The following is a 15,000-nucleotide window of genomic DNA, read 5'->3' on the forward strand; positions in this document are numbered from 1 at the left end:
ACGTCTCCATAACAGCAGGCGGCGCTAATCTGTATTGTCGCCCAAAAAATGAAAACCGGCAGCTGATTGGACGAACGCGTCACGTGGGTCTGGTTTCACCGGAAATTCACAGCCAGACTGTCATGGCGGCTCGTTCAGAATACGATCTCATATTTATTATCGGCCCGGTGTGTAGCTGCCATAAAGGCCGATAATCGGCCGTTGGACAGTCTGGCGAGGTCAGTGACTCGAGTCTGTTCCGTGTCCCGTGCCGTCGTCCGTCCGAGGAGCCGTCGGCCTTCATTTGGGCTGATATCACATGTATAATCGAAAGGCGGGCAGTCGGACTCAATGGCCAAAAAGATTGGTGGAGCGCTAACCCGGAAATGACGAGCGGGATGAGCGTGACTAATGTCTCTCAAAATCTGACGAAAATCTTTTAAACTGACCTTTGTTGATCTGAAATGAAGACAGATTCAGCAACTGCACGGCCTATTTCTCGCTTAAAATGTTCTCAGAAACACGTTTCGGTGAACTATTCCGAACGAGCCACCATTATGCTCAGTTGTAAAATCCGGGAGCAGCCAGACCCACGTGACGAGTTCGTCCAATCAGCTGCCGGTTTTCATTTTTTGGGCGACAATACAGATTAGCGCCGCCTGCTGTTATGGAGACGTAATACGTCTCGAGCACGCGCAGAACGTACGCTCAAGTCGGCGTTGCTTTGGTGTGTTCTGAGGCACTTTTTGGACCAACTCGGGGAGACTGATCAGTCCGACTGCCTTTTCTGCCGAAGGTCGGCCGTCTGGTTGGCGTTGGATGGGCTTTAGGTCAGGACTTTTGAGCAGACCAGTCCAGTTGACAATAATTGTTCGATTGTCAATTTTTTTAAAAATAATTGCGGTTTCTTTGTTTAACCGCAGTTAATTGCTATGATTAGCTAAGATCTTAAGGCTTCTGACTGGTAGTTGTTGATGTTATTTAGATATGCCAAATTGTAATTATGTAAGTGATTATTGGTCGGACTATATATATTTTTTTATTATTATTTCAGCTGTAAGTTGTTGAACTGCAAACAAGAGACTGTTCCTCTAGAATATTTCTGACTACTAATTTCATTCTATTTTAGCATATTAAGAGGCATTGTTTACTATATAGGCTGTGTATTTGTGTTATTACGTTATCTGGGTCACATGACAGTGATGTAAAGATGAAAGATGTATCCTGGAATTCATTTAAAACGGTAATACATCTATTGAAAATTTGACCGAAAGAGACAATTGGTGATGTTGTTGTTGTTCGCAATTATTTCTGACAGTTAATTGTACGGCGACATTTAGAATTTCTGTGGTCTTTCTCAGAACGGCTGTCGGACTCCGGCCGACTTCTTCTCCTGTCGCAGATTCCAGTCAGCTCAGCGACGGCTGTACTCCACTGAACCCAAAGGTGAGAGCCGCTGTGTGTCTAAAGCACGCCCCGTTCACAATGCAGCGTTACATCCCTGTTCATTCCCCACCGCTCGGTAAATAGATTGTTGAAGCTATCCTATAAGCCTCGGTATGGATGGCATGGTGTTCTCAACGCGTAGAAAGATCTTAGGTCCAGACATTAGTTCTCTTTGGGTGGTGTTCCCGTTTATTATAAAGGTAGAAAAAGGGTATTTCACATAAAATAGTACTTACTCGCTCGGCTACGGTAAGAACCGTGTGTTCCCCGCCATCCACACCTTGCCCTCGCTGATTGCCACACCTGCAGATATACCGAATTCACAGTGACATACCACACCCAATGCAGTAGGCTACTCCCCCAAGTGGCTAAAATAAGTATTAACTAAATTAACCTAACCAAAAAAGTGGATATAAATGGCTCCTACATAGATGTTATAATAGTTAACAACTAGAGCACTGGTTCTCAAGCTTTTTGCAATAAGGTTCCCCCTTTGAACAGTTTTTTTTAAGCCATGTACCCTTGCCACTATTTTCGACCTGTTCCTTCCTTCCTTCCTTTTTTTCTACGGTCTTCTTTTTGTCGCTTTTTTTCAAAAAACAATTCCACCTTATTCAAGGTTTTTGTCACTTTTTTAAGTTTGTCTTCCTTCTTTCTACTGGTTTTTAATTTTTTTTTAAATTTTTTTTTTTTATTTTTTTTTTTTTTTTACAAGTCTGTCACTTTTTTGTTTGTCTTCCTTCTTTCTACTGGTTTTTAATTTTTTTTTAAATTTTTTTTTTTTTTTTTTTTTTTTTTTTACAAGTCTCACTTTTTTGTTTGTCTTCCTTCTTTCTACTGGTTTTTAATTTTTTTTTTTAATTTAATTTTGTAATTTGTTTTTTTTACAAGTTTGTCACTTTTTTTTCGAAGGGTTTGTCGTTTGTTTTGACATATTCTTGCCTTTCTTCCTTACTTTTTTCTTCAAAGTTTTTGTCTCTTTTTTCAACAAAAAAAAAATCTGCTTTTTTCAAAAGTTTGTCACTTTTTTTTCGAAGGTTGTTGCATTTTGGAATTTTTTCTCACTTTTGTCGCCCTATTGTTGCCTTCCTTCTTTCTACTGTGTTTTTTTTTCGAAGTTTTTATAGCTTTTTTTGAAGTTTGTCTCCTTTGTCAAAGTATTTGATAATATTTTCCTCCTATTCTTGCCTTACTTCCTTCTTTCTACCAACTTTTTCCAAGTTTTTACATTTTTATTAAAGTTTTTGTTGCCTTTCTTCATCAGCATTTAAATGGTTTTCAGCTACATGGCTGCTAGACTGAAAGTTCTGCCAAACTACACTTTTTCTGCTCACCAGTTCCATTTCCACTTTCTCACAGCCTGCTGCATTGAACGCTCCACCTACGTAAACACCTTCCCGTAATCAACGGCGCCGTCATTACGTCGACCAGCGTAGCGCACGTAGTGCAAGCGTAGGGTTCGGCCAAAAATTTGGCCAAAGCCGAATCCTGGACTCTGCATCCCTGTTCTGAACTGATATTTTGGCTGCTCGATGTTACAGGGTAAAGGCTAATCTGAAACGGCAGAATCAGAACCAGAAACAATATTTTTCATGAAATGAAAATGTCGCTGAAAGCAGAGCTGGGATGAGAACTGATACAGGAATGGAAACGCTGGTTTGTCAGATGACAGACGTGAGATCTGACGATCGTGTGTGAGTTTCAGATGGAAAGGGAGGAGCGGCCGGAGCAGGAGGAGGAGGAGGAGGAGGAGGAGGAGGAGGAAGATCCTCAGGTGGAGGGAAGAGAGGAGGAAAAGACTGGTGGAGCCGAATGCAAAAGGTTTGTCAAGACTTCCACGAATGAAAATGGCATCACGTTGAAAATCATAATTCACATTTTCAGTTTGAATTCTAATGCTTTCACACATGGCTGGGTAAGGTTTTAAAATCTTCATTTGAATGATCCGATGTTGACGTTATCCAGAGATGGATCTCTTAGGAGGCTTCAATTTAAAGCCAGAGTGAAGATGTTGGTATTTTATGTAGGGTTTTGTACCGAGCTCGGTACTTTTTTGGGTACCGACCGAGTAACGTCGGTACAACCGAGGACCGATTCATGTTAAATCAAACGGTGCCAAATTTCGGTACCTGAGAGCGCGCGTAAACGCAAGTTTATCTGTCCTCTCTGCATGTTGACGGAGAGCGGGGATCGCACACGCACGCACACACACACACACACACACACACACACACACACACACACACACACACACACACACACACACGTTTTTATGGCAAATCCTGGAAGGAAAATCTATTCAAGTTTTTGTTTTGTTGGATATATTTTTCACAGAAAACAATATTGGTTTGAAATTTTGCCGAACTGCTGCGTCACCCAGTTCCCAGTAAATCGCATACATGTACAGCATGTCTTCATTACCTTACTGATTATAGTGTGTGTGTGTGTGTCTGTCTCTGTCTCTCTGTGTGTGTGTCTCTCTGTCTGTGTGGGTCTGTGGGTCTGTGTCTGTGTCTCTGTCTGTGTCTCTGTCTGTGTCTGTGTCTGTGTCTCTGTCTGTGTCTCTGTCTGTGTCTCTGTCTGTCTGTCTGTCTGTCTGTGGGTCTCTCTGTCTGTCTGTGTCTCTGTCTGTCTGTGGGTCTGTCTGTGTGTGTGTGTGTCTGTCTGTGTGTGTCTGTCTGTCTGTGTCTCTGTCTGTCTGTGTCTCTGTCTGTCTGTGTCTCTGTCTGTCTGTGTCTCTGTCTGTCTGTCTGTGTCTCTCTCTGTCTGTGTGTCTGTCTGTGTCTCTGTGTGTGTGTGTGTTTTTATTTTTTTCAGGGTGACTTCCCCTGGGACGAGAAGGATTTCCGTTACCTGGCGATAACCGTGGCCGGCGCCGGTTCAGCGCTGCTGTATTTCTACTTCAGAGACAACGGCCGAGAGATCAGCTGGAAGGACTTCGTCCACCGCTACGTGGGCCGGGGAATGGTGAGCGGGACATTTCAACTGGTTGGAGATGAAATCTGAACGTCCGTAGAAACAAAATAAACTAAATAAATATACGACTGAGTTTAAAATATGTATTATCCACTGTAGCCGACACACCTTGGCTACTAGACAAGAGAACGGGCTGCTGAAGAAACGGACTGAAGTAAAGTAAGACTGTAAAAATGAAAGACGTGTTTAACCCTCCTGTTGTTCTCGGGTCAAATTTGGCCCATTTTCAAAAAAGTTTTTATATCAGAAATTTGGGTTTTCTTTCAAACAAATTGTCAAAAAAAAATAACGTGGATAGATCATTACAACCGTTACTCTTCACAAGTAAAATAAATGATCGGTCCACTACTTTCAATGAATTTGGGTGATTTTATTCAATTTTATAGCATTTGAAAAATAATTGATAAAAAGAACGTTGAATAAAGTGACAAAAAATGTCAGAAAAAGCTTCAAAAACTTCAAAAAAACTTAAAAGAAATGCAGAAAAAATCGCCAAAAACGTCGTCAAAAGCTTCAAAAAAGTCTCAAAAAGTGACAAAAACATCGAGAAAAACGACAATTGTCTTAAAAACACCAAACATTGAAAAAAAATGTGCTCGGCCATGACCGGCGACCGGCAGGTCAGTCTGACATATGGTGATTTCATGCCGGTCAACGCTCCAATTAACTGACAACATAAGTTATACCAGTTACAGTCCTCAAGGACGCACGTACACGGACGCCACAGCACGGACGCCACAGCACGGACGCCACAGCACGGACGCCACAGCACAGCCTCTTTGTCCTTTCTCTCAACTTTTCCGCCGTGTGTCGAGCGTACCCGCTCGCGGTGTGAAGCGCGTGTCGGCGCTGTTCTCCCACATGTAGGAACCTGGTGAATTAACCTGCAACATGTCAGCTGTTTGGGAATTCTTCAGCGTGTGTGCAGAAGATAACAAGTTTGCAATATGCAACACCTGCAAGGAGAAAGTAGGGCGTGGAGGGACGATACCAAAAACCTAAATCACATTTCTTTAGTTGGATATTGGATGTGAAAAGAAGGAAATGGTTCTAACATTGCTCTTTAGATGTGTGTTAATGTCCCACACCAGGAGTAATTTATATAGTTCTATTTTATAGTGATCCATTATCTATTCAAAAAATGTTCTATTAAAGAAAAGAGAAAATAAATATTTGTGTGTGCTGTAAAGTGGTTAGAAAAAATTAAATCGGAATCGACTAAAATAGGTATCGGCTGGTCTAGAAAGTTGTAATCGGTGCATCTCTAGTTTTGACCCAGAAAAACAAAAAGTTGCACTGTCGACGGGACACAAAGGTTAATAATGTATAATGTGTTTTGTGTCCAGGTGGAGCGTTTAGAGGTCGTCAACAAGCAGTACGTCAGAGTCATCCTGGTGCCGGGCGCCGACGCTGACGCGGTGAGAGAATCCAACGCAAATCTGACTCTGACGCAGACATTTTAAATCTAAACTTGTTTCACCTAATTTCTATGAAGACAAACTATTTTTTTTTTTGCGAACAGACTGTATGTAATGTTGAAATTAAGCATCCAATGTGAAAATGGGACCAGCAAATTGCCATACTGTTGTTGTTGTTGTCGTCGTTTACTCCTCATGTATTTAATTTGTGAGCTAATTGTTCCGATCTGGGTCTTCTCATCTGTGCAGTTGTATCAGTGTGTAAATAATGAAAAGGCAATTTCTCCAAACAAATGAACAATACAATACAGCATCATGGTTTTTTACAGACATGTAGGACAATGCTACTTTTTATTGTGCCTACTCTTCTTGTTGTAATACATAATCTTTTTAACATGAAATCTCGTGTGACCCCCCCCCCGCCCCCGCCCAGAGCTACGTGTGGTTCAACATCGGCAGCGTGGACACGTTTGAGAGGAACCTGGAGGCGGCGCAGCTGGAGCTCGGCCTGGAGCCGTCCCACCGCCCCGCCGTCGTCTACAGCACCGAGAGCGACGGGTGGGTCCGACACGTGAACGCTTAACACTCATCGTTGATGTATATGTTATGGAAACCACTGTAGGGTTGGGGATCGTTGGTTTTTTTTCCAATAGCGGTGCCTGTACCGATACTTTAAAGTGGCCATATTATGCTCATTTCCAGGTTCATAATTGTATTTAGAGGTTTATGTGGTTTAATTGTCAAAAAACACCATATATTTGTTGTACTGCACATTGCTGCAGCTCCTCTTTTCACCCTGTGTGTTCAGCTCTCTGTTTTAGCTACAGAGTGAGACCTCTCACTGCTGTAACATCTTTGTTGGGAGTCGCACATGCTCAGTACCTAGGTAAGGACTACTAGCCAGTCAGAAGCAGAGTATGAGGGCGTGTCCTGACAGTACCTAGGTAAGGACTACTAGCCAGTCAGAAGCAGAGTATGAGGGCGTGCCCTGACAGTACCTAGGTAAGGACTACTAGCCAGTCAGAAGCAGAGTATGAGGGCGTGTCCTGACAGTACCTAGGTAAGGACTACTAGCCAGTCAGAAGCAGAGTATGAGAGCGTGTCCTGACAGTACCTAGGTAAGGACTACTAGCCAGTCAGAAGCAGAGTATGAGGTTCTCCCACGTTAGCAGCTAGGCGAGTTGACTTTTTCACTTTGTAAACCTATAGCATGCACAAAAAAGACTTATAACACAATAAAGGAAAGGGGAAAATCCAAAAAGCATAACATGAGCACTTAGTAGCAATAGTGTCCTGAAAGAGGGGCATTTCTTTGTTTGCTGAGTTTAGTTGGGGACTATTTTAACAGCTAATAGATTTAATATTTGCAGATCTAAATAACATGTCACATACCAACACTGCGCCCCACCAACGATAACCTTCCTCCTCTCTTCTCGCAGCTCTTTCCTGATGAGCATGATACCGACCCTGCTGCTGATCAGCTTCCTGCTCTTCACCTTGCGGCGAGGACCAATGGGAGGAGGCCCTGGCGGCGGAAGGGGCGGGCCCTTCAGCATGAGCGAGTCGACGGCGAAGATGATGAAGGACAACATCGAGGTGAAGTTCAAGGACGTGGCCGGCTGCGAGGAGGCCAAGCTGGAGATCCTGGAGTTCGTCAACTTCCTGAAGAACCCAAAACAGTACCAGGACCTCGGGGCCAAGATCCCCAAGGTAAAGAGACACACACACACACACACACACACACACACACACACACACACACACACACACACACACACACACACACACACACACAGATATATATACACACACACACACACACACACACACACACACACACACACACACACAGATATATATATACACACACACACACACACACACACACACAGATATATATACACACACACACACACACACAGATATATATACACACACACAGATATATATATATACACACACACACACACACACACACACAGATATACACACACACACACACACACACACACACAGATATATACATACACACACACACACACACACACACACACACACACACACACACACACACAGATATATATACACACACACACACACACACACACACACACAGATATATATATATACACACACACACACACACACACACACACACACACACACACACACACACACACACACACACACACAGATATATACACACACACACACACACACAGATACACACACACACACACACACACACACAGATATGCACAGATATACACACACACACACACACACACAGATATACACACACACACACACACACACACACAGATATGCACACACACACAGATATGCACACACACACACACACACAAAGACACACACACGCATGCAGAAACACGCGCACACAGATATATACACACACAGATATACACACACACACACACACACACACACACACACACACACACACACAGATATACACACACACACACAGATATACACACACACACACACACACACACGCGCACATACGTAGACACGCATGCACACACACAGAGACACAGACAGACACATACACACAAACACACACACACACAAACACACAAACACACAGACAGACACACATACAGATACGCAAACATATGTAGACACACACTCACGCGCACACACGCAGACACACACACACACACGTACGTCGGCACACAAACGGCAGTAGTGACAAAATGTAGACTACGATGTAGGTGGATTATTTTTTAACTAGATTTTATTGCTCTTCATATTCCGTAATATGAATCCTATTTACATTTAGTTTGGCCCACGCAGACTCACACAACACCACAAATAAAGACCAACCAGGTAGGACATACATCCTCAAATATTACTTCAAAAGTCCAAATACAAAAGAATGCAAAATTACAATCTAATAAAAATAAATAGGTAATCGTGGTTTTAGACGTTCAGGCCGACAACAAAATTCATAATTATGGAAAAGAAATCAAAGTTTAGACTTGTGGTGTCACGATTTTGATCAGAAATTGATTGACTATCCAATCAACTTGACTAATAAAATTAAAAGCAGGATCCGTAGTTCCCCTAGTAATTTTTCTCTCTCTCTCCTACCCCGCCTACTTGCACGAATCCGAAGAAAAACAACAACAGACACAGCTTATACACATAACGTTAGCTTAGCGGTATCCTGCAGCTGCTCTTCTCAGTGTATTATCATATGTATTCAGTTTACTGTCACAGAGGAGTGGGGAGTTAATGTTATGTTAACTTTCAGTTGCCTGTACGTCTGTTTCGGGGCACCAGAGGGCAGCGCTGCCATTTAACTGGCACTGAAATCTGCATTGTCATTCGCTCCAATAGATACCGGCCGTTTAAGGGGTTTCGCTACTCAAACCTAGAAACCAGTGGCTTTCAAGAGCATATCTGAGAGATAGCATTAGTGCTGCAACTAACAATTATTTGCATTGTTGAAAAATCTGTTATTTTCTGGATGAATGTATGAGTTGTTTAGTCTCTAAAATGTCAGAAAATTCAGAAAAATGTGGATCAGTGTTTCCCAAAAAGCCCAAGACGACGTCCTCAAATGTCTTGTTTTGTCCACAACTTGTAGACAAAACTGGTATTCCGTTTACTGTCCCAGAGGAGAGAAAAGACTAGAACAATATTCATATTTAACAAGCGGACATCAGAGAAGTTTTACATAAAAAATGACTCAAATCGATTATCAGTGCTCAACAAAATATTTGATCAGATGTGCCTTTCGTTTAGATGGCAACGGTGTTTTTGGGGCTTAAAAACGCAAAAAAGTGAAACCACCCTCCAGAGTGGAAATCTTGAAAAATGCTCCACCATCGCGTTCCCGTCTAATGGGTAAAAACGCAAAAGTCTGCTCTGGGCCTGCACGATTCGGGGGAAAATATGAATTATTTTTCACGATTCTCTGCCTTTTCACACGAAGTGTAATGTTTATTGCACACGTGAACCATGACAAAAGAAAACAAATTGGCGGTACCAAACAGATGTATTACACAGAGGCTTCAATGAAGAGAAGGGAGAGCACTGCAGCGCTTGAAAACCTTTTTTATACCGTCTACGTTTAAAACTCACAGAAGAAAGTAGGAGCGTTTGTGATGCAGTCGGCTCGTAAAATTAAATGAGAATCAAAGTCAAAAATAAATAAATATATATAAAAAATATATATATATATATATATATATATATATATATATATATATATATATATATTATATATATATATATAAAATATATATATAAAATATATATATATATAATATATTTTATATATATATTTTATATATATATATATATTTTTTATATATATATATATATATATATTTTTTTTTTTATATATATATATTTTTTACTTTGATTATATATATATATATATTTTTTTATATATATATATATATATATTTTATATATATATATATATATATATATTTTTTTTTTTTTATATATATTTTTTTTACTTTTATATATATATATTTTATATATATATATTTTTATATATATATTTTATATATATTTTATATATATATATATTTTTTTATATTTTTTTTAACTTTGATTATATATATATATATATATATTTTTTTTTTTTATATATATATTTTATATATATATATAATTATTTTATTTTTTTTTTATCAAAAACAAAATCAAAGTTATTTCAAAATTAAATCGTGAACAGGGTGAATCGAGATCGCGATTTAATAACGATTAATCGTGCAGGCCTAGTCTGCTCCGATCTGCTCACGGTGGCTCTCGTTGCGTACGCGTTTACGTCACAGGCAAGCAATGAAACCAAACTCTTCCATCCAAGATTCCTCCACTTGATCACTTTCAGTCATTGCTGCCGCCGCTAGCTTCGGAGCTTCGAGTCTTGAAATTCCCATGATGCTTTGCGAGAGCTTGTTGACGTTTTGTCAACCAATGGAAGGCGGGTCCGTCACACATTACGCCCACATAAGGCATCCGAGGGAGGACAAAGATTGTTTATTGTGAGGAAAGATCACTCGATGTCAGAATAGTAAGAGGCGCGCGGTGGTGATGTTTGTGGCAGTGCTTCACACCACCACATAGCCGCCTGGTGTGCAAACTACATCGAATTTCACACACTTTTGCGTCACCATATGCACGCAGATTCCCCCCACCCAAAACGCTCGTCTAAACGCAGAATAAGAGGTGAGAACGAAACGCCACTTTTGCGTTTTTCTCTTCAGATCGTTTCCGTCTAAACATAGCCTAAATTTGGAGAATCGTGACACCCCTAGATAGCTTGTTGAGCTTGCCTTCTTTTCCAACCTTCATAGACAATTTGGCGAATGTAATCATAATTAAACAACACAGATGTAGTATTTTAGTTTGTTGGGTGACTAATGAAGTTCCTGAAGTTGTAACTTGTGAGTAAAATGTCTCACCGCGTGTTTTCCCAGGGTGCCGTGCTGTCCGGACCTCCTGGGACGGGGAAGACTCTGCTGGCTAAAGCTACAGCCGGAGAGGCCAACGTCCCCTTCATCACCGTCAACGGCTCCGAGTTCCTCGAGATGTTTGTGGGCGTCGGCCCTGCCAGGGTGAGCAGAAGAAACCAGATCGCATCTCTTGTCAGACCCCAGGACTCTGGGCAACAACTGCCCCCCCCTTCCCCGCAAATTATTTTATATTAGTACAATATATGAGTACAATATTTCAATATATGAAGCATGAACTGCTCTGGTGGATAGTTGAGGAGAAACAGCTGTGATGTTTTGTTAAACAGAGCGTCTGATTGGGTTTTCCTTCTCCACAGGTGAGGGACATGTTCGCCATGGCGAGGAAGAACGCCCCCTGCATCCTCTTCATCGACGAGATCGACGCCGTGGGGAGGAAGAGGGGAGGCGGGAACTTTGGCGGTCAGAGTGAACAGGAGAACACGCTGAACCAGCTGCTGGTGGAGATGGACGGTACGGCTCAGGAGTTCAAACACACGATGAAGCTACTCTGTGGAAGGGGAACACGAATGTTCAAACGAGAAGAAAGGTCCAAGGCACTCTTCTAGCTAAATTTTTTTTAAAAGCCTTTTATTTAAATGGCTAGAAATCTTAGCACGTTAAAAATAGATAGGCAGCAACCCACGCATGGCGGCACAAAACGGCCTTCTTCAGGGTGACGCTTCAGCTTTTTGATTTTAAATTATGTTTTAAAGAGCTCATATTATATTATGCTCATTTTCAGGTTCATAATTGTATTTAGAGAGGTTGTACCAGAATAGGTTTACATCGTTTAATTTTCAGAAAACACCATATATTTTAGTTGTACTGCACATTGCTGCAGCTCCTCTGAAGCAGAGTATGAGGACGTGCCCTGACAGTACCTAGGTAAGGACTACTAGCCAGTCAGAAGCAGAGTATGAGGGCGTGTCCTGACAGTAGCTAACTAAGGACTACTAGCCAGTCAGAAGCAGAGTATGAGGGTGTGCCCTGACAGTACCTAGGTAAGGACTACTAGCCAGTCAGAAGCAGAGTATAAGGGCGTGCCCTGACAGTACCTAGGTAAGGACTACTAGCCAGTCAGAAGCAGAGTATGAGGACGTGCCCTGACAGTAGCTAGGTAAGGACTACTAGCCAGTCAGAAGCAGACTATGAGGACGTGCCCTGACAGTACCTAGGTAAGGACTACTAGCCAGTCAGAAGCAGAGTATGAGGGCGTGCCATGCTAGCAGCTAGGCGATCATTATAACGTGTGTTCCAAAGTGACCACGTTTGTCTCTGAAGTAAAGGCTGGACTACAATAGAGCTGTTTGGAGCAGTTTGTGAACAGTGTTTTCTGTTGGAGATGGTAAGTCCCTTTGGGGGGGACTTTGGGCTTTTGTTGCTATAACAGCTACTGTTTTTTATTTATTTTTTTGATGCTTTACAGGTTTTAACACAGCGACTAACGTGGTGGTTCTGGCCGGAACCAACAGACCCGACATCCTGGATCCTGCACTGATGAGACCGGGACGCTTCGACAGACAGATCTACATAGGTAACGAGCTGATTGGTGAAACTGAAGGAGTCCTCTGTTACTACAGATAGAGACGTGTGTTTACCCTCTGAACATATTCAACATTATTCCTGAGATGAAGAAGAAGGTAGAGATAATATCTACACCTTCTTCTTTTGGGGGCTCTACACCCAGATAATTCATTTCTAACGTTGACTGTGAAAATAATTCACAAAACCTCAGTGTCTAAAAAAATTAAGCCAAAGCTGAAGCTCCTTAAAGCCATTGGCTCCAAAAAGAAGTCTGTGTGTAAGAAGTGAATTTTTTTTTCACTCTGTTGTTGGAGAACACAGGCCTGAAATACACCTATATACCTATACCACTTATGTATACTATATATACCTATACCACTTATGTATACCTATACCACTTATATATACTATATATACCTATACCACTTATATATACTATATATACCTATACCACTTATGTATACTATATATACCTATACCACTTATGTATACCTATACCACTTATATATACTATATATACCTATACCACTTATATATACCTATACCACTTATATATATATATATCTATACCACTTATCTATATCTCTATATATATATATATATATATATATATATATATATATATATATATATATATATATATATATATATATATATATATATATATATATATATATATATATATCTCTATATATATATCTATCTCTATCTATATCTATATATATCTATATCTATATCTATATATATCTATATCTGGTCTGGCAGCTGCCCTCAGCCGCAAACAATTAGGCTCTTTAAGCTGGAGGCAGAGTTGATTGACTCCTCTCGATTGGCCAGTCAGGTGGTGGCCTGCCGCACCAATCAGCAGCTCCCTTCTCCAGGCACTGGGCGGGGCTTTCCTGGTCCATCCAATCAGCAGCACGGGATGGCACAGCCTGCTTTACATCTCATATCATACTCATTATATCAAATCTCCACTGGATGACTCTCTTCAGAAGGGTTAAAAATCAACATCTTTCCCCCTTTAAAGTGCCCATATTATGAAAAAATCACTTTTTCTGGGATTTGGGGTGTTATTTTGTGTCTCTGGTGCTTCCACACACATACAAACTTTGAAAAAAATCCATCCATGCTGTTTAGAGTGAGATACGGTTTCTGAATGTGTCCTGCCTTCAGTCTCTGGGTGAGCTGTTCAAAATCTGCACGAGCAGCGAGCAGGCTAACCGCAACCATTAGCTCGTAGCGTTAGCATGCTAACGCTAATGCTAACGCTAGCATGCTACCTCGTTCTTAATAGCAAAGCACTGCTACAACACACACAAGTTCACCATAATCTACAAAAGAACTACTTCCATGTGGGCCCTCATTTAGAAGTCTCCCAGCTAATCCTGCCTTGTAACTGACCGAAGTTGTAGAAACAGCCTTTCTTTTACTGTCTATGGAGCTAGCTAGCTGACATGATCTACATCTGAGCTACTGAGCATGTGCAAGTGCAATCAAAGATAGTACAGAAGAAGAAGAAGAAGAAAAGAGGTCTCACTCTGTAGCTAAAACAGAGACCAGCTGAAAAGAGGATCTGCAGCAGTGAGAGAGAGCGGTGCAGTACAACAACAATATGGTGTTTTTTTAAAATTAAACCATGTAAACCTATTCTGGTACAACCTTAAAATACAATATGAACCTGAAAATGAGCATAATATGGCTGCTTTAATGTTTATTTTAGCGCAGCGCCTTTGCAACCATAAACTGGCTATCCTAAATGTTACCATCCCATCGGCCCCCTCTTCCTTCCATATCAAGCGACTGATTCTGTAACTGAAGTGGTCTGATGGTTTTAAATGGTATGTGGCAGCAGACTTAAGGGCTTTTCTTTCCTCCCGTTTCCTCTTAGGTCCGCCGGACATTAAGGGCAGAGCGTCCATCTTTAAAGTCCACCTGCGGCCGATCAAACTGGACCCCAACATGGACAAAGACTTTCTCGCCAGGAAGATGGCTGCTGCCACGCCGGGATTCACCGGTACGTTCCTGCTGCATCGTCTGTCACAGTTTAGTGGGTTTTTTTTTTTTTTTTATGAAAACTGTTTAACCTCTGGATGCTCAGTTAAGTCCACACAGCCTAAATTACGTAAATACACTGAGAGAAAAGGGATAGTTGAGATTTT

At 41.2% G+C, this 15,000-nt stretch overlaps 1 protein-coding gene across 1 annotated transcript in view; it reads left to right on the forward strand.

Moving 5' to 3' along the window:
- Window positions 1-15,000, forward strand: part of si:ch1073-174d20.2 (AFG3-like protein 1) — a 22,606-nt gene that overhangs the window by 1,543 nt on the left and 6,063 nt on the right. The window contains exons 2-11 of the mRNA XM_031279835.2: window positions 1,341-1,425; window positions 3,131-3,246; window positions 4,243-4,392; window positions 5,748-5,819; window positions 6,253-6,377; window positions 7,259-7,529; window positions 11,279-11,416; window positions 11,632-11,785; window positions 12,741-12,848; window positions 14,730-14,855. Coding sequence (XP_031135695.1) covers window positions 1,341-1,425; window positions 3,131-3,246; window positions 4,243-4,392; window positions 5,748-5,819; window positions 6,253-6,377; window positions 7,259-7,529; window positions 11,279-11,416; window positions 11,632-11,785; window positions 12,741-12,848; window positions 14,730-14,855 — 1,345 coding nt within the window. The remainder of the gene's footprint in view (window positions 1-1,340; window positions 1,426-3,130; window positions 3,247-4,242; window positions 4,393-5,747; window positions 5,820-6,252; window positions 6,378-7,258; window positions 7,530-11,278; window positions 11,417-11,631; window positions 11,786-12,740; window positions 12,849-14,729; window positions 14,856-15,000) is intronic.

Source organism: Sander lucioperca, chromosome 7 (assembly GCF_008315115.2).
Source record: "Sander lucioperca isolate FBNREF2018 chromosome 7, SLUC_FBN_1.2, whole genome shotgun sequence".
NCBI classification, from domain to species: domain Eukaryota; kingdom Metazoa; phylum Chordata; class Actinopteri; order Perciformes; family Percidae; genus Sander; species Sander lucioperca.